We start from the raw sequence: 21,524 nt of genomic DNA on the forward strand, positions 1-21,524 counted from the left end.
CTCCATACAGCGCTGTGAGAAATTTTATATGTTTGTTTACTTAATTTCTATATCATTATCTAATTATTGATATAATTAGTTCATTATACTACTTTGTACCTGTGCTCTCGAAATAAGATCAATTGATATAAAAAATGTAATGTTGTCTATAGGTGAAATAAATCTGTGCATTTCTAATTTTCTTGGTCACATCTTCGCACCACAGATGTCGAAAATAATGAAATTATTATACCGATATCATGGCGAAATGTGTGTATGATAAACATCATGAAATAACATTGCCTTGTTACGTTTACGAGCGAAAATTTCGGGACGTTACCATTCATTCTGTGAGCACAGTCCTGAAGAAGACGGATCCCGATGGTGGTTGCACGAGGGGTCCATTACGCGAGCCAGCCCCGGAATAAGAAAAAACGACACATTGTGATGTGATGTATGCGCAAGGGGTCGCGCCGTGGGACTAGAACAAAGCGCCGCGATAAAAACTGGGCATGAATCCGGGTCTCCAGAAGGAGGCAACGATGGGGAGGAAAGCGGGCCAGTGGGGGCCTCATGCATTCGAACCTGCTCGCGTACTTTCAGTTCGGTATGCGTATTCGAGCCGCGTTTCCGCTCGCTTCCTCACTCCGTTCTCTGTGCCATTAATTTGCAAATTTCGAAACGAAACGTTATCCGCAAATAGTGAAGAATCACGAAATTACAAAGTGTTCAAGTGTCGAGGATATCGAGGTTATTCGTATCGTGTATCGCGTCATTTTAATAATGTTGCAAAACTTGGAGCGTCGAACGTGCAAAGTGCAATCTTCAGTTGATACGCAACGGTTAAGCTCGTTTTAGATTATGCAATATACTGCGTAAGATTTGACGCAATTTTTAAAGCAAGAAATATTGCAGAATATCATATACAAATTGCGGCACAAAAAGCGGGCTTTAGATTATAATAAAAATCAGTTGTGTGCGCAGAAATATACACATCCTCTGTATGTGTTCTCACGTACATTTTATGCGTATTTTGTGGATACAGAAGAGTACTTTGTGTATGTTATCACAATTAATTAATAGTTCTATTAATGGTGAAACTATTATGCTATCGATTTGCAGCAAGAGGTCTTTCAAATGCATTAGCACGTGCATTAAGCGCACATATTTTAATATTTCGTATTCTTTGGTGACATTACGCTTAATGCTCGGTTTGTCGATTCATGTTATACATGGGTATCGCGTTATGGCTTCCTACCGATGGTTGTATCATTACAGATATATAAAGTTATAGATATTGCGTAATGCCCGCATTGGAATTAATGAAGGCCAATTAGATTTTCCAAACTGAGCGCAGGATGAAAAACGATTATTTGTAAATACTACGTAACATTTTCAACAAACTTTTTGGACTAAACATGTTATCTCAAAACGGAAAACGTTTGAAGATTAGCTTTCTTTGTCAGAAAATTTCTTATTTTGCAAAGTAGAATCTGCTAACAAAACATTTAAAATGTCTTTTATTTAAGAATTATTCTTATTAATTTATATTATGATAATGAGACGTAAAATATATTGTTATTATTTGTTACAATAGTTCAAATTCTCTACTCGATAATCTAACGTTCACAAATATCTATTAAATTAAAGGTACACGAGTGTATCTTTTCTTTGAACATTTGAGAGAACTCGCTCGTGCGTTATATTCATATGTGGAATTAATTAATATTATATCAGTAAGTATCGAACGACGAAAAAGATACACAGACTTCTGCGCACAACGTGTACACCTGAATATGAAAAGAAGAAGAGATACTTTCTCGAAGATATCGGTGGTGTGTGAGAAGGGTGAAGAATGAAAGAGAGATGAGGGTGGCCGCGTATGGATTCGCTCTGGGTTGTTCGAGGGGCGAAGTTGGGACGGTTTGGAAATGATGAAAAAGCTTCTTGCGTCACTGTCAGCCGCCGCCGGTCCGTATTACCCTGTTTCCCCCCTGCGCTCCGCACGACTTCCACCCTCTTCGTCGCCGTGTACCGAAGAACTTGGGGCCCCGCTCTATCCATCTTAATATTATTATTTCATTCCGCGAGCTCGGTTTTCAGGGCATCTTCATTTCTCTTTTTTCCTCTCTCTCTCTCTTTCTTTCTCTTTCTACTCCGCTTCTCGACGACCTAATCGTGCGATCCGCGTGCAAGAGTTCGCTCTCTCTTCCCTGTCTCTTCCCTCCCCCTATGAAAACCACCTTCCGTCCTTTCCCGCCCCCGGGACCGATTCACCCGCCTCCGTCACCGGCACCCTCCACCTTCCGGAGCACCATCACTTACGGATCAATAGGGTATGGAAGATAAACGCACCTAGAGGGGATCTACGGGGTGGAGAGGACGCTAGCTCGTGCAAGGGGGAGGTGGGACAACGGCGGAAAGGGAGAAAGGAAGAGCAAAATGGTACTCACGCGGAGACTCATGTCAACGAGATGCAAGAGATTTTTTGCCGCGGGTGAAATTCCTTGACGGAATTGTAAGATACGACGTTGTTATTGGAGAAATATAAATATACCAAATAGTGGACAGAATAAATCAGTTAAACTTATATAAAGACACAGTAAATGCGTATATTGTAAATATTAATAATGTTCTTAAAAAATGATGCAACAATGCTGGTATAATAAAATGCCAAAATGCTAAAAATATATGAAGAAAAGAAATTTCAGCTATTCAAATTGTAAGTAGAAATATTAGTATCATGCATAATCTCATAAGATGCGAATATTATTTCCGTTTGTCTTTACAGACGTACTATTAAGAATATGAGAATTTTACTTACCCAAATATCCGTCTGGATAAGTGCGAAATTGTTATTTGGACGCTCGGACGGACCTATTCCCATATCTTTTAAGTATATTTTACAATAAATTCTTACAAAACCAATTTTTACATGCCAAGTTTCAAGAAGATTGAACTTGAAGATTGAAGCTGTATTTTGACAGAAATGACGGGCTCTGTTGCCATTAAAAGACAGCAACCTTAAAAAACTTGTGAAGCAAAATTGAGCAAAGATAACGGAATTTGGCAAACGTAAGCCTATAAATAACAATCTGTCGCGTTCCAGCTCTTGCAATCTGCCGTGGCATTATTGAAAGTATCTCGCACGCGGGGTAAAGGAAGAAGAGGCGTTATTCACCGGCGTTTCTTTTATCGATAAACGAGATGAAGCCGGAGTCCTCTTCTGGAAGGAGGAAATCGTTAGGAGAGCGACATGCAAATTCGTTCGAAAGTTTCGCCCACCTCCGGCTTTAGCACCCTCTAAGCAAGAAAAGTGGGGCACGGTAGGAAAGGGGAAGATGAGGAGAGCAGACGCTTTCCTCGAAGAAGACGAAGAGCTAGAGATGGAAGAAGACCGTCGCGGATGTTTTCTGTTCCTGGCTCTTGGCGATTTATGCGCCCGAAATCGTGCGCCCCCAGTGGAAATGAAACGTCGCGAGGAAAAAGGGTAGAAAGGGGGTTGAGGAACGGTGACGTGCGGGGGCAGGTCGTACGTAAAGGCGAACGGGCGGTGGATTTTCTACGTGAGGTGCTTTCGCATGACCTCGTTGTCTCGATAAAAATCGAGGATACGGTTGGAATCCGAGAGAAGGTAGGAATACCACTTCGGCTAGTTTCAAAATGATGACGATCGAAAGAATGCAAGTCCTCCGATGCAGGTTTCGTATTCTTCATAGTTGGCCGCGATACATACCTAGCGATATTAATTATACAGTATTTTCTAATAATCGGGTAATTTAATAAGCAGATAATTGTTTCTGCGTGTTAATAAATGGCAAGTTATTTGTTTCGAAAGATTTGTCACAGAAATTTCTTTTCTTCAAAGCTTGTTTCTATCAAAATTAGTCCGTATAGTTGTTGCCTAATTTATCCAATTTGGTTAGCTATGACTAAAGTGGATAATATAACAGTACTGTTGTTAAACAATATAAGAGAAATACAATATAATACTTGTATCTCAATGCAGTTTTAAGCGTTCTTTGCAATTATATATTTCATTGAGATGTGAAATCATATTCGTATTCTTTACAACTTTTATAAGCTTGCTACTAGCGCGTACTTTATTTGGAACGTATGTACCGTTTCTAATCTTCTCTCGTGTAACATGGCGAATTACAGGTATGAAGCAGTCTTTCATTACCTTATCTTCCGGGGTTATTTCGAAAAACCGACAAAGGCGAGCCCACAGACCTTCCCGTAATCGCGCCAATAACTTCGCTACAATTTCGCCGATATACGTTTCGGGTTGCCGCGTTGCGGCTTCGATCTTCCGACGTGGTGGCTGGCGTGGGTCATTTTTCAAGCCCCGCAAATTTTTATCGCGTCGCGACGCATCCGGCCGCACGCTATATTTCCCCAGCCACTCGATAGTTTCTGAACCGACGGCGGAGAAATATTGTCATAAAAAAGAAGCGAAATAAAATTAAAAGCGAGGCACGCAACACTGGTTCGTCTGGTTTCCGATCGTCGCAATCGCCATACACTACTTCTATTGCCCCCTTCAGCCCTCCCTCCTTCCCTTTCTCTCTTTCTCTCTCTTACAATTTTTTTCTCATTCTTCTTACTTTCTCACTCCTCGCCACCTCTCTTTAATCGGCCGCGTGCCGCCGGCGGAGAGACGGTATGGCAATATGCGAAGCGAGCCAAGCCCGTTTAATATCGCAGATCGAGGCACAAATGAATATTCATTAAACACATTTTTCCGATTTTAATTACATCCCCTAAGCGGATCTGGCCTGAGCTTACGCAGCACTTCTCTCGTTCTCCTCCGCTTTCACCCTCTCTGTCTCTTCTTTCCACCTTTCTCCCATCACTTTCTCTTTTCCTCATCGAGGTTGCTTCGCTGCACCCGCAAACCCCGTCTTTCATCCTTGTCTCCCCCCCCTCTCTCTCTCTCTCTCTCTCTCGCTGAGGTCTGCACGCGCTTTTTAATGAAATCCCCATGGTATAGGAGCAACGAACGCCATTATTAATATCACCAGTCTATCTTTGAGCACAATAAAGAATTACTTTGTTATTAATTCCAATGTCCGGAGACCCGTTGCCCTCATCCGCCATCGCCGCAATATTCGTGCGTCGTTGTCGCGCGTTGTACACCGAAATTCGTACGTGCTGGTATATTACGCTGAAATACTTGTCTCGCTTCGACGAAGAGAAGCGTTACCGATGATACGACGCCGTCGAAATTTAATTTTGACGGCGTTCTCCCACTTGCGACGTCGCTCGCTCGCACATTCGCCGTTTGAAGATTAATTTCGGCCTGATTTTAATGCGGGAACACGCGATAAATAATATGCGACAATGTAACGCGCTGTACAGCGAACAACTATCATTAGTCGCAATGGAAAAAGCAGCGGCCAATCTTTCACCCATAAATCTTTGCAGTTACATTTAAAGCCCGTTTCAGGCTGTGCAATATATTGCGCAAAATTTGACGCAATTTTTAAAGCAAGAAATATTGCAGAGTATCATACACAAATTGCAAGCAAATTGCATGTGTTTCGTAAATTGCACAAGATATTGAAAACGTGCTCTATTCATGAACAATTTTTTGTCTGGTGGCATGCGTCATGGTTTGTACCATTGACATATAGAAATGGACGGAGCATGCGATAAAATTCCATTGTTCTCTCGTATTGAGGGATCTAGAAAGAGAGAAGTAGATGTTGGGGCACAGATCTCTCTTTTTAGTCTCTTTTCATATGTACACGGAAAAAAATGGTTTGATTAGTTGATTCAGCTAATCTATAGCTTGCTGAAAAAAATTAGGCATTTTAAATAAGCAAATTTGCTAATGCAGCAAAAAAGTGTGAAAGCATTTATCACTTGTTACAAGTACACTTGGCGCGAGACACTACCGTGTCTCTTGAACGCAAAAAAATGCAAACTCACCGTGATATCTTGGGACCGTCGTAGCCTCGTAGAGAACGATGGTCTTGTAAATGGCTGAAGAGATTTTTTAATTCCGACATTTGTTCATTTCTCTCTATCATCGACTCTTTCAGAACCTAAACAGAAACACAGTTTACACATACATACAGGGTGTCTGGTAATTCCCGTGCAGCCGATTAATGGCACATTTTATAGGACTTTTTTATTTAGCTAAGCCTGAACTATGTGCCATTAATCGGCTACACGGGAATTATCAGACACCCTGTATATGAAGAATAATTGTGATATATATTCGTGCAAAATATGTATATATATAATAATTACATTAAAATTAATTATAATTAAATAACGCATATCAATAAATATAAAACACATAAATATAAAATACATTTTTAAATAATACAGCATTGCACGTGAATTGTGTGAAACAATTAGTTTCAAACTGCAGATTTTATTTATAAAATGAGTGCGTGTCATTATCATCAATTTAAAAGTTATAAAATACAGTTATACAGGTTACAAATGTCACATGTGAAGTGAGAGTAATTGCTAATTTAACGTAACGTATACAAGTAAAAGAGAAGGATCTGAAACAACTCTGCAATGAAACACACATGAGCAGTTTATCAAATTTGCAATTAATTTGTTAAGATGTGCGGAAAATTCGCGACATACATTCTTAAATCACGATAAGCGAGAGCAGAGTCCGGTTCAAAGCGTCTCGTTAAACGGAGATGCTTTCAACCTCTTTCAACCCCCGTCCGACGTTTTCGCTATCTTTCTCTCTCTCTCTCTCTCTCTCTCTCTCTCTCTCTCCCTCTCCTTCCAGTCCCAGACACCCCGAAATTTTTCTTTGTGCTCTGCCTCTGCGTCCTCACCCTTGCCACGAATCGCGCACACATGACGCGATGGCGAACGGCGAATGGACGACGCATGCGCCCGACATGATATTTCTTCTTTTTTCACAGTGTTCCCACCCCATTTCGCCTCTTGTAAGGCGAGGGGTGGCTTGGTGGTCGGGAGTACAGATCGGCGAAGTAAGGGTGTTGCCACGGGCAACGCTAACGAGCTCCATGAGCGTCGTCAGATAGAGCAACACACCACCATAGTAACCTCGTGCCACCCCCTCGCCTGTCTTCGCACACACAACCGTCGGTTTCAACGGCGCGCTACGACAAACCTCATAGAAAGTTGCTTATGCATAAATACGGCCGCTTATGCGGTTATCAACTGTGTGCGGCTGTACGCCAGAGATCCCACCAAATACAGATTATAGCAGTCGTGCAACATGGAAGTAACACGTAATATCACGAATGTTATGTCCCATTTATATTGTGGCTACACATAACATTTGGTTACAATAATTATGCTTTATAGATAAGTATTATATGAGTGAGACATAACGTTACGTGTAATATTCTTTTAAATATTACTTGTTCCAGTTTATTGCGACAATATAATATGTACATAATATGTACTGTGTTTGCTGGGATGAAATGTTAATCAATACACATTCTTTTGTGATTCTGGAATCGATTGCAACTGGTCTATTTGATATAATTGAATATGAATTTTTCGAGTTTCACACATGCGTGTGTGTATAACTTTAATTTAAGATAAAATAAATAATGTGTGTAAGTAAGTAAATAATCTTTTACTTTAACTTTGCATGCATGCACGCACGCACGCACGTACTTTAAACATAGACTTGGTTAATTTCAAAAAGCGCATTGTTCAGAAAAGCTGAAGCTACTTAATTACGCTTTTATTTAAAGAACAGAGCATGATACTTGCAATAAAGAAAAAGGAGATAAAAAAATAAAATTAATTTAGAATAGTAAAAATACACGAATACTTTTCTTGCAAGATTAACGTAAGATTAAAGGTGTGACGATTTTTACTTTCGAGAAGATTGTTAGGACGAGGATCACGCGATTAGGGATGAATCACCGAGGGTTTGTCGACCACGACGGACCGTGGGAGGGTTGCTGCCGGGGTGGGAAGGCAATTACGTAATCAAGTAATTAGTCCCTGACCTCAGATAACAGTTTTCCTCGTAGCATTTAACCGACCCGATTTTCTCCGTAACTTCCTCCGAGTTCCATTGTGTCAACAATACTTTATTTACCCTTAATGATATTTTAAAGTATATCCAAGTATGTGCGTAAAGAGCAATTTTTGGACGGTAATGTTATTATATGTATTATAAGTAGCAATAAAAACTAATCCTGTACAGTCTAGAGTACGCATTCTAAACGAGTTATCATCTTTGTTGTTAGGTATAATATATTAAAATTTTAAATATACAAATTAATCATATCTTTTTATTCATTTTCAATAATTTTTTTAAATTGAAATTTTGAAATTATGCAATTTTTATATCTGTTTAAAACGAAAATTTAAGAGTAAACTCAGGGATCAGAAGAGTGAGGAGTCACGAAGAATGATCAACGAAACGTGAAACGAGTCACAGGCGACGGACTGTTCTCTCACGATTATTGTCCATTGCACAAAGAACGCTCTTTTTTCATTCCTTTCTGCTTCTCTCTTCTCTTCATTCTTTTTCAGTATCAGTCGCTTCTTTTCAGCGCCCTCATCTCTTGCTGGATAATGCCGGCTTGAATATAATAATGACTCCGCGTAAGATACAATACGAGATATTTTCTTTTGCTAAATTATCAGCGCGTTACTCTCCGAAGCTTCCACTCCACTTCACTTAAGAAACTAGTGGCTTCCTTTATTTCTCTTCTCTCTTGTGGCTGTTCTTTTTCCTTTTCCTGATCTACCGCATCGCTCCGTTGTGTTTTTTTGCGTGGAATACAGGTATTATTAATGTCGTTTGGATTTAAAACTGTAATGTTAGAAGCATTTTGAAAGAATTTAAATATAGATAGAGGGATACGCGTGTTAGTAATCTACATCTCAAACAATTAGTTTTTAAAAGGAAAGAATAAAGAATATATCCTGTAAGTACATGCGCTGCGGATTATTTGAATATTTTTCTACAAAAAAGATTTCACAAAATTGTATCAATTAACAAAATATTTAATGTAAAATTCTTGGCACAAATTTATTATGTTTTTATAATACATTTGAGTAATAATACAATTATAATACCTCAATTTCTGTTTTATCATGTGTATGAGTAAAAGTAAAATCGCCTGTTGGTCACGTGATACAACTCTCTACTTGCAAGAAAATGATGTTCACAAAAGTCGAAAGTAGAAAGTAGTAAACCGAAGGTAGAAGAATGTCTTCATGAAGAAGACGCTTGGCTGCGCTTACAATAATATGACAGGATTGCGATGAACGAACGTTCACGCAGACGCTAGCACCTCTCAGGATAAGAAAATTCTCATCGCCGCAATATTCATCGGGTCTCGGTTTATTTTCGCACGCGGGCGACGGCTGAAGCGATTCGCTTCGGAAGCTAGAGACACAAACAATCTGGCTTGCGAATGATAAATGTTTTCGTTTCGCGGCATCGCCGAAGTGTAGTGCTTTTAAATCCAATTCCCATAATGTTCCGGCTCCGTCCCACCGTCCCATCGGATCGTCCCGATATACTTGGTACCTTGTCTAACCGATGCAATGGACCGGTGATTGAAGGGGGATGATTGGAAGAACGCGGGGTGGAGTGCGAGATTTGCCGCAAGCGCGTCCAAACAAACTCAGACTGAGGGATTTCCAGTGCCTCACGTTCTGAGGGATTTCGTGAGTGCGCGAGCACGAGCAAGACTAGTTGTTGCCTCAGTCGTTCTCTCGGGCTGCGCAAAGTCTTTTGCTCCCGAAAAGAAGGCGCCTAGATTGCACGCATATATGCAAAACGAGGAGTCCCCTTTTTCAGTTGCATCGCCGACGATTGAAACGCGCTGGAATGCTCCTCGTTTCACGTTGCGAGGGCGTTAAAGTGATATTGAGGTCCCTCGCCTCCTAATAGCTGAGCCGTTCCATTATTGGGCAAGGGGACCAGAAAGAGAGGCGTTTATACGTTTATACCAGTATTTGACACGTAAAATATGTAAATTATATATATATGTTAATAATAATAAAAATATGTGATCATTTTTTAAATTATACTCTATTAAATTGTATTCTTCTGACTTTTCTCTTTTAATCCGAGATCTTGACCTACTAATACACATATTATAACACATGTAATATGCGTATATTAATATTCTTCTAAACAATTGTCGTTTCCTTCATGTCAGTCATCGGCTTTTTTGCAACTGGTTGCGAAAAACATTTTGCAATACGACTCTCATTGTTCCTCCGAACACGCAAAACCTTTTTGCGTACATTTCGATGCGGATCTCTAGTTCTGGCTTCACGAATACCTCGCGGCAGAGTACGCGCACGTAGAGTCACGTCGCGAAATAATCTCCTATGTCAGCTTATTGATCAGATCACAAGTCGTTGGAACACGCTACCCAATTCCGACCACCACACCCACCGCCTACCCTTCAGGAACGGGGCATTTTTATTCGTGCAGTTTCACCCTCGTCGCTCCTTCCATCTCGCCTCACTTCCACGTCGTGCCACCCCTCCCTATGCCACCATACCATACCATTCATGGTGACATCGAAGCGGCAAAGTTATGAGAGCGCCATTTTTTATTTCACTTATGTCAAGGAATAGTAGCATACGGGATCATTAATAATAGGCTGCGGTGGGTTCCTACGAGGATTAACGAGAAAGAGGAGAGAGAAGCATGTTTATTCCATGTGACTAGGGTCACTGTTTTTTAATGAACGTCGGGAGAAAAAAGGAACACATGATCTTTGGGATTAGTGGTCACGTGACAATGCGAAACATTCAAGAGAATTAATCACGAGTCTATATCTTAATAATATATGTGATATTATTGGGTTAACCAAAAAGTCCGTACTATAGAGCCAAAACTGACCGATATCATTTTGTTTTTGGGGGGTTATCTCTTAACTTAAAGCTCGAAATAAAAACTTGCGTATTATACATGTATATACTAGAGAAACATTCTTTTACGCAGATAAAAAAGTCATGCTTGGTAGGTTAAAATCATAAAATAGGCTAAAAATAAAAATAGAAAAGAGAACAGTGAAAGAGATCTGTATATCTTTTTCAATAATTGTCAATTGAAATTTTGTTCACAATAGTCAATTGATTTCACGAATATTTGTGACATTTTGTTAAATATGTACATGTAACACACATACATTCTCTCCATGTCTTTCTCTCCTCCCATTTACTCAAGCAGTGCTTGCGTTCAGTCCTTGCTGGAGGGTAGATTCATCGTTGCTGCATCGAAGAAAGAGGACTTTCGGTGTTTCGCCAGGAGGAAGCTGAAACGAGGAATGGAGGAGGACGAAGAGTGGCTAGTGGGGGTTGGTTAAATAAGGAACAGAAATAAATAGGAAGGGAAGAAAAGAGCTCGTTAGGGGGTCTCCGCGAGTTTCCGAGTACCCAACTACCTACCCAAACCCTCCTACTTTCCATCCCGCTCTCTTCTTCTCCCTTTTCTTCTTCTGATCCATCTCTTTCCGTTTCGCGCACGTACAGAACCACGCTTCTGTACATTGCGACTTTCCGCTATATCTCGTGACATGTCTGCTTGCTCGCGACAGAATTGATTAAGGCAGTCGCGGAGCATATCGAAAAAGAAAGAAAGGAAAAAAGAGATAATTTACACCTTCCCTTATATGCTCGCTTACTTTGAATTACAGATATTGCATATACAAGTCAAATTTCAATATTAAAACTTCAATATTAAATTAGAAAAACACAAGTAATTTTATAAGTAAGATGAGTTTTGCTTTTACTTTTTTATTATAAAATATTACTTTTATAAATTAATTATAAAAATAAAAATCATATAATTACTAAAAATAAAAGAGATTCGATTTATTTCAAAAGCAAAACCGGGCCTATTTTGTTCTTAATACAATAAAATATTTACTTTTATTTAAAGCAGGAAACTTAGTTCACATTTAATAAAAAATAAGATGCCTTTGATTAATTTATGTCAAAAATAATGTTATCATATTTTAACTCTTTTACTAATTTTACATTTTATGAAAGATATCAAAAAGAAAAAGAAAGAGCGAGTAATATAGCCAGTTTGCTTATTCGACTCGATTATTATTAATGGCTTTACGTTGACATTGCATTGAAGACGCAAATGAAGACTGCTATCAAGAACAAGAGCTCTTTCGTCCTTCTTTCGTCCTATAGAACTGCCAAAATCGCGACACGGTAATCGCTACTGGCTGCATTAAATATTAACAGGTTAATTTCTCGCAAGACAGTCGGTCCATTCTCGTGGTCGAAGGGCGGCCAACCCTTTCATCGAGGAAGGAAGGAAGCAAGCAAGATCGTCGCTCCGATGAAGGGTCGGCCAGGTTCTGCCGAGGGCTTTCGCCGGCGAGTTTAACGGGGTTTCGCTGGTCGCGCCGGTCTCCGGTTTGGGGTAGGGTAGCTTGAGAGGAGGAGGATGAGGAGGAGGAAGTGAAGGGGTAAGAGGGGGAGAAACGGGAGCGTTTTAGAACGAGTTACGAGCAATTGCCCACCGCCATTCTGCGCCATCGCTTCGTTCTTTAACCGGCCAGCCCTCTCTGCCCATCGCCGGGATCCCTCTCCATCTCCTTGCGCGAAGGGTAGCGCTTGATAGGAACCAGGATAATTGCGTGATTAACCGAAACCGTCTCCTGGGCTCATCAACACGCTTCTGCGACCACGAGAATCGGCCTGCCTTCGAGCTATGTGGCTACCGCCCTAAAAGAGGCTGCGGGAGATCTCTTTCGATGGGTAGCTTGCCCGCTCGCTCGCTCGTTCGCTCGTACGCATTCCCCTGGCAGATCTGTCCTGTCCCGGTCGTTTGATCGTTCGTAAATCGTCCAATTGTCGTCGATGGACCGCGCATCATGTTCTTGGTCTTTTTTATTGCCGTCGACGTAACTTATCGGCGAACCGCCGAAGATTGTTGCGGGATTAAGGGGTCGGTAGAGTACTGTGCCCTACAATGTCCGGTGCGGTATAAATAGCACGGTCCCTCAGTTAAACTGGTCGTATATGTAGAGAACGAGTACTGAATTATTGCGGATACTTCCCGCAACCACAATTTCATATAGTGATTGCATAGTAAATGCACATGGAAAGTTTTTTAATAGAGATGTGGTTACATACTGCGCCTTTTTATAAGTTTAAACAATGTTGTTAAATACTTAATGCTTACATTTAAACGGTTCTGAGCCAAAGCAATCTTGTATAATACAGTATTATGTGAAGATAATTATTGCGTTATATCCTCTTAATTAAAAATTGATCAATGTCCGTAAAGATATTTATAAATAATCAAAAATATAAATGTTCGATCATTTATAATTTTCATTAAAAAACAATTAAAGTTTCGTTAATAGTTCTGACAATTTTGTTTAAAATGCGGACATAATTATTCAGGGGCGAGAGTATCGATTGAATTTATTTCTCTGTACTTCTCTTTTTTCTCTTTCCACTTAAATCTGACGGGGATCGAATTATCTGGCAGTCGCGAAATTACGCGAGCAGAATCAGCGTAAGCAGCGAAACGATAGACGAAGCTTAATATGGATAATCCGTGGTTGATTGGCTCAATTAAAGGCGTCCGGCCGAATCCAGACGAGTCGAGAACGAATTCCTGCTTCTTTGTACTTGAGAATAATAACAATTCAATTTTATGAAGGTTCTTTATAATTATGGACATGTTCAACTGTTTTCTGCTTAAATAAAAATATCAAAAGATTGACGTCAAGAATTTTGATTTAATTGGCGTCTTCATATATTTGCATCGGCATCTAGCTTGATAACCCGCGATCAACTGTCCGTTAATTGGTCACCGTTACCAGATAATAATCTGACAATTAGGTAACGGACCTTGCTACTAATTCGATATCCCATTTCGATAATTGGAACCGGCTCGAGTTTTGTCCACTTTTGAACGAGTGAATCCGCTCTTGTCGAAATGACATTAATTAGGCTGTCTCTCGTGGCTGACTTGTGGTTTAAAGGCTGACTTGTTATCAACGGCCGATTATCTTATCTTTTGAAAGAAAGTGCTTAAAGATTGTTCCCTTACGACTTCCTGTACTAATAATTGAGGTCGATTACAACCTCGTTTGCCTTCGCATTCGAAATTGAGGCGATCATTTGCCTTTTTCTCAATTTTATTGTGTCTTATGTACGCTTGACAATGGAAAATCTCTCTAATGATTGCGAAGAGTAAACTTTGAAATACAATCTGCATAATTCTCCGCTTAATTTTTAAGTAAAAAGATAATACGATATTGTTGCTAGAAGAACGTGTATTATGTTACATATATTTATAAAATTTATGAGTTTCGTTTTGATTTTCATGAAATATTCTTTTGAATTTATAAAATATATCTATCTAGTTTTCAAAAGCGTGGACTGAATTAAAAAGTCCTGTACCATTTTGCAAACAACCATGTAAAATTTCGAGTAATTAAGTAAAGAAAGCTTGCTAATTTAGCGGACGCGATAGCAGCGAGTATCGGATTACAGTAGCAGGCGAGACGACGCGTGGACAACACTTTCTCGGCAACACGAGCGCATGAATGAGACGCTGAGAAATTATTGTCCACGCGTCGTCTCGCCTGACGCTGTAATCCGATACTCGCTGCTATCGCGTCCGCTGAATTAGCAAACTTTCTTTACTTAATTACTCGAAATTTTACATGGTTGTTTGCAAAATGGTACAGGACTTTTTAATTCAGTTTGACAAGATCTACCTGTGGGCGAGAGGTTTTTCGCCTTATGTCAGACACCCTGTATATTAATAGGATATAGTATATCTATTCTAATGATAGTTATATTATTATATCATTACTCTTATCATTTTTTCAGTTGTTCCTCCCTAAATCTTGAGCATTAAATTAATTACACTAGAAGATAGATTTTCACGGTTCGTATAGAGTTTGGTTCACCGGTCAAAGGAGTCAATCATGCGATTACGAGGTGACAAAGTCCTTACGTTAGGATAATACATAAAGAAAAGCGGCAGACAAAGACAGCCAAAAGAAAGGGTCGGCAAAGCAATGGATGAGAAGAATAACGGAATCTTGTAGCGTGATATGAACCATATAAACAAGGCAATCTGCCGGAATCCTGAAGAGCGGTCTCAGGATCGGCTGCAGAGCAAACCGTCTGGAAGACGTCTACCAAAAAGATCAAACACAGAGGAAGATGGGTCGCCCATATGCGCGTGTACGTGCGCGTCAGATCCGTCGATCTTAGCGAGACTTGAAGTACGAATTACCGCGAATTAGATTCACGCACACGCTTGCCGACATCGACGTCGATCAACCGTGAGAACATCCTTCAGCCAAGCCTGATTTTCTTACGATTAATTGATCCTGAGAGAGTCAGTTTGGGTATTAGAAAAAAAAAACAGTCTCCCGTATCCATACCTTCTTCCGTTCCCAACGATCGAGATCGATCTCTCGTCGACCGGAGGATCGGTCGATAGATAGGGATGCAAACGCGAGTCAAGGTCGCAGATGCACTTAACAGGTTCCCGACCAGGTATACGTTGGATTAATTTGCGATAGCGATCCTTCGCGCACTCCAGCATCTTTTCAGAGAGAATAAAAAAGCAACGTTAATAATTCAATTGCATATTGCACTATATAATAAATTACTACACGTCAAAAATGAATAAATATAAAAATTCCTGAGAATAACATGAATGCGAGTTAACAGATTTCGACGCACGACTGCCTGCATTTATAATGAATATCTTTCACGGAACGAATCTATACGTTGCTATAAGAAAATATAAGAAAACATCATTCCGCTGGCGTTAGAAAAAGCATTTGTAAAAAGCGTTTTGCAATATTGAAATTTCAATAATTCACGACTTAGGTTGAACGAAAATATTATTATCATATATACCTAACGCGTTATACATTCTCATACGATTAACAACGTCTTTATATCGATTAGTATTTGTAGCGAATAAAAATTATAATGATAATGATCATTTTGCCAGAAGGAAAGTAAATGCTGAGGGACAATATAAATTTCTACGAAATTACGATTTCTTTCCTTTCGTTGTTCTTTTCGGCAAAACACCAGACTAAAGAGACAAGCAAGGGGCCGAAGGTGCACGAACACAAAGTTCTTATTGCTCGGTCACAATTTGCGAAGGTATCGCTCGCAAGTTTCCATCCTGAAACACGAGATCAGCAGATCAGAAAAAAGTGTCCTAGCGGGCATCGGGAACGGACGGACAGGAGCGGGCCCGGTGTCGGTCGCGCGATCCGCCTGCGGGCAGCATGTGGACAAGGCACCAGCAGGTGATCCCGATATAATGGTACGTGTACGTGTGTGGACGGTGCACATGTGCGATGCACCCACGTGTCTCACCGTGCACCCGGTGTATCGCGTTCGACGATAGCCAGTTATCCAGTGCATCACCACGTTACGATGAACGAGACCGAGACAGAGAGAGAGAAGGGAGAAGGCCAAAAAGACAAAGAAAAAGAGAAGAGGGGTAAGAAGTAGTCGTTCTCTCATACGATATAATCCTTCGAGGGCGATGTACATTTGTGTATGACTGCCTTTTAGAGCGAATCGCGCATTTAATGATAATGTTATTTGTGAATTACTTCTGAAAATGGGGAAATAAATTGAAAATGGAGAAATAAAAAGTAAAGAAACGCAATATGATAATAATATGTAACTACGTACAAGATGTGGGCTATGTCTTTGGTTAATTAATTCTTTTATCATCTTAGATGCACAATTTAATTTTTATTTTGCAATGGTACTCTGAGAAATCTTAACAAATTTGTTTATGACAAGCAAGCTAAAACAAAGGAGCAGAAAATTACTCCTGAATAGAGCCAAAAATTTGTCATTTAAAAGACATGGCTTCTTTGTGGTGATCCAAACTTTTTAATGACATTGTCGCGAGCAGTTCTTTTGAGCGATGCTAAGACTCGTCGACACGAGATCGATAATTGGCCGTATCGACTTTCGATTTATCAAGGCACGCACGAATATGGATCGCCCTTCTGTCTTGTCTCACGATAGGACCGCAATCAAGACGAGCGGACAGTGTTTACGAAGCGTCGCATCACCGACGAGCTAATGGCTCGAAGACATTAAGTTAATTGCTCGGCACGTCGTACCTGTGTACTCGCATTTGCATGCACGACGAGCTCATCTTTCTTTCTCTTATTTGCCTTCTCTCTCTCTCTCTCTCTCTTCACTCTCCTGTTTCCTACTGCTTGCCAGTGTCACGTAATGTTCACTGTAATGGAAACATCGTAAAGAACATGGGTGTCCCCGTCGAGTAAATTTCCCGCGGAAAGAATCTCATCTTTATTTCGAATGCTCAATCGACTAAAATAAAAATTTGCAGCCTGGTTCCCCGAGCGCAATTTTACAAACTTTCGTTTCATTTGTGTTTGGTATCGATTAAATTTCCAGATACATCTCCAAATTCGATGAAATGATACTAAATTTCATGAGATATTAAAATTAAAGAAATTAGTTATAATAAATAATAATATAAATACATCCGAAATACCGTATATACGTTTAATTTCAGGATTATAACAAATAATACATAAATAAAAAGTAATTAAAATAATATTTCCTAAAATCTGTGCAAGTACACACACACACGCACACATTTATTTAAAAAAAAGACGTATACTTATTAACAGATAATCAGAGATCGTCCCACCATCCCAAAAGTGTTCTTTGACATGCCCGTTCGGACAGTGTTCCACCTAGTAACAAATATCCTAAACTCGTAAAATAGGAAATATGTAAATATGATGTCTAGTGTAATTTCAACATGCGCCATTGCGCACGCCCACGCTCGCCCCTTTACGCGTAAAAGGAAAAACAACCCTGCCGTAGTTGGAGGGGATTACGGCGCCTCCGTCGCTGATTTTTCCTGCCCGTCGAACCGTCTACGTGTATTTACATAAAATGGCGAGTCGTCGGAATTTTTAAATCAAATTCCTTATCGAACAAGCGCGAACTCGCGCAAAAGGGGAGGCAGGCGGGCTGGTAGGTCGACGGTGCGAAAAAAGGTGAGTCTCTATCTACCACCAACGAGATAACGAGCTCGTTCCTTTTCCACGTTCCCCCGGCACCCTGAGAGACTCGCCACCCTCGTCGGAGCTCTTCCTTCTCTCTCGCTCTTCCTGCAGCCGATCTTTTCTCCTCGCTTCCGTTCGCTCTCTGCGAACCCGCTTTCACCTCGCGACTTTCCAAGCCGTGACCCAATGCGGGAAATGAGAAAACGATAAGAAAATATACCCTCGAAGGTTGCGCGAGTTAAGAGGAGACTCGGAGGTATAAACGGGCAGAATCACATGATGATGTGTTTAGGAAGCACAATGTTTTAGCCGATGTCTTGGGTAGTTTTTTACAAGAAATACTGATACGACATTTAATCTAATAATTTCGGAATGGTCACACTAGAGAAAAGACTTATCGTTCTAATTTCGCTGCTAGCCACACAGCTGTTATCATTCAGTCTGTGGTCAGCTTTAGTTGTGTTTGCAGGAGATTTGACGTTTAGTAGAAAAACATCATAATTGTGGAAATCTTATATTATACACTATCTTTATCTTGGCGACTTTTTTCAGACAAGCAGAGATAATAAGAAAGCGAGATAACAACACTACATAATCAAATAACTGTTTCTCTTAGAACGTGTGACACTGCTTTAGCATAATTCTCTTGTTATAATTCTACTGCGTAAGCGTGCAGCAATATCTTGCGCGCGATACGCACAAAAGTATTCGTCGAGATGAACAAAAGGCGGAGCGGAAGGACATGGATATACGCGAGCGAAAGAGAATAAGAAATCGAGGATGGAGGAAGAGGAGGAGCCATTGAGGACATAAATCTTCGAAGCTTCCTTATCAAAGGTACTCCGCCGGGAAATGGCGGCAATCTTCTAGATTCCCTTCTCGTTCTTGAAATAAAGAAGCCAATCATAAGGCCGATGTGGTTACTGATTCAGAGTACGAAATAAATTTAATCTTAAATTTATGGCACAATTCTATGTCCATGTACTTGCATTTACATGTACTCTTACGTATTCTTGTATAATGCAAAATCTTATTCACTCGATCTAACGATAATACATAATTACTGGGTCTTAATAAAAAATCTGCAAAAATAAATTATGCACGTCGTCAAGAGTCGCACACTTAAGTCAAATATTTACTTCTGGGTCCGAATAGGCCCAGATGTTTTATTCAGGAACGTTACTATCTCGATAATTATTATGAAGCGCGCAAAAGGGTACATGACTTTTCAATTTAAACTTAGCACGCTCTATCTCCTTACGACTGTTGGTCCGTATTACCGGAATTAAATATACTATCTTAAATATTCATAGTAATGCACTAGCGTTCCAAAGGAAGCTCGAATCAATGACCATCTTACTTCTTCATTAAACCCTATAAATCTCTATCACGCAGCAACAATCACCATCATCGTATGCTGCATCTGCGCACTTTTATCAGAAGCGTATAATCGTTATATCTTACTAGACGGTCTCTTCTTCAAGAGCTGTCGGGCAAGAAGAAGAAGAAGAAGAGAGAGAGAGAGAAGAAACGAAAGGAAGAGAGGTCACCCTCAAGTTGAGGAAAACAGGAGTGCTATCGAAGAACGAGAGAGACGAAGAGAAGGGTAAGGTAAATGGAGAGAGACTTGCCAGGAGAGGAGAAGAGGACCCTTGGCTTTCGCGAGTATTATCTTGTCAGCATGGATAACGACACCTCAGCGTCGTATCTACGGCCCTCATCAATTATAAATCCCACCCACCAATCGCGATATCCCGATGCCACGGCCGCAACCGCGGATCGAAACGTCTCATTATCTTGCTGGTTAGACATCGCGGTTTCGTCGAGCCATCTCAACGAGAAAAGGAAAAGAAGGATTTCTAGATAGGGAGATAGTCTTAAACGCGAGACGTTGCTATAATACGTTACTGTCTAATTATTATTATAAATACTTGTACTAATAAAAAAATATGTACGCAATTTAACACCGTTCGAATATTATCATGCAATGCGAATTATTTATTTTTATTATTTATTTTCAAATAAATTTAATTATTTATTTTTAAATAATACGTATTATGCACTCTGCTTTTTAGCAATTTACTAACATTATAGAATCTTGAAAAACGTACACTAATGGAGCAAACATCGAGCGATTGTTGTTGCACCATAACGAGTCCATCATTAAGGAGATCCAAATGAATGGATCTGCGAAACTGCAATGTCCTGCCATTGGAAAGAATTGGGAAGAATTCGTCGACCTTCTGAATCCTATTCCCCAGCGATGAGATAGCAGTAGTCCTACTCCGGATAGACGAAAGGTGTTTCGCTATAATGAAGGGTTCTAATAAAAAGCGGATGCTATTACGCCTCTTGTCCTCGGGTTTTTGCTTGCCAGAGCCTGATATGTTTTCTTGCCGGGGCCGCAACGGCGGAAGCTACTCTCGTGATGATCGCGGCGCTATCTCGATCTTTCCCTAATGACGCTTAGTAATGATGCCTTGGAATAATATCGCCGACGAAAAACTGCTCATATTTCAGAGTATCGCTGACAGGGTTTGCTAAATTATACGTGGACAGGATGAGATGATCGTGAGCTGTTACGTCGAGCAGAACGAATAACAGCGCGATGTTTGCTTAGAAAGAAAAAAGAAGAAACTGTATGTTAATTTATTTGACATATTTCGATTTATTTTGATACGTAAAAATTAGTTATTATAATATAAATTATACTATAAACTTTATAAATCATCATATAATAATATAATAATATCTTGAATAAATTAAAAAAGATTTTACAAGGATACACATTTTATATATATTTTTGGAACACAACATATTCGATATACAAACTATAACTTATTATTCTGCATAAATAATTAAAATTATGTAAGTTTAGTAACGATGTCGTCACAGAAAAAAAAGAATGTTGGGTTTCACATAACAGTACCAATCTCGTCCGAGCATGTCGCTGTCTCCGAAAAAAGTTACCCTTAGAAAGAATTCTACCCCATCGATGCGTTCAGGGGTTGAAAAGGGTGGACTGCTTTATCGACTCTCATAGTTCTCAATTCTTTATGATTTCATCACCAGATTGTTCTGCCATCGCCGTTTTTTATTTTTACAAAGTTTACCCTTGTTGAAATTCCACTTTTTAAAAATGCAAAGTTTAATCGAATTTCATTGTTACTTTTTTTCTGCGATATTTCCGTTACTTTTGTTTGTTTTTTTTTACAGTTTGCGTTCTCGTTTATTTTATATCACACGAGTAGCTATCAAGAATTTTTATTTGTTTTACTTACAATATTAGTTATAATATAAAAAACTAATAAATGCAAAAACAATAGATTTTAAATACAAAATGTGCTGCAACAACGCTTTTATTGCAAAAATTATTTTTATACTTAACATTACATGAACCTTTGTTATTTGATGCAAAGTTTAAACATCTCGTGTAAATTTACAATAATGTTACCATTATTCCATAACATTGTATTTTGATGCTTTTCAATAACGAAATAACAAATTTACATTATATTATAT

The 21,524-nt window shown here is 39.6% G+C and overlaps 1 protein-coding gene and 1 long non-coding RNA gene across 3 annotated transcripts in view; one reads left to right on the forward strand and one right to left on the reverse strand.

The window, feature by feature from the left end:
- LOC105284864 (UPF0489 protein C5orf22 homolog) overlaps positions 1 to 21,524 on the reverse strand; it is a 513,796-nt gene that overhangs the window by 10,264 nt on the left and 482,008 nt on the right. For both annotated transcript variants that reach the window (XM_026971933.1, XM_026971932.1), the window contains one exon: positions 5,914 to 6,029. In XM_026971933.1, the coding sequence (XP_026827734.1) occupies positions 5,914 to 6,029 (116 nt within the window). The remainder of the gene's footprint in view (positions 1 to 5,913; positions 6,030 to 21,524) is intronic.
- On the forward strand, positions 16,731 to 19,966 carry LOC105284860. The gene is made up of 2 exons (XR_894938.2): positions 16,731 to 18,839; positions 19,470 to 19,966. It is a non-coding gene; the product is annotated as an uncharacterized LOC105284860 (long non-coding RNA).

Source organism: Ooceraea biroi, chromosome 8, assembly GCF_003672135.1.
Source record: "Ooceraea biroi isolate clonal line C1 chromosome 8, Obir_v5.4, whole genome shotgun sequence".
NCBI classification, from domain to species: Eukaryota; Metazoa; Arthropoda; class Insecta; order Hymenoptera; family Formicidae; genus Ooceraea; species Ooceraea biroi.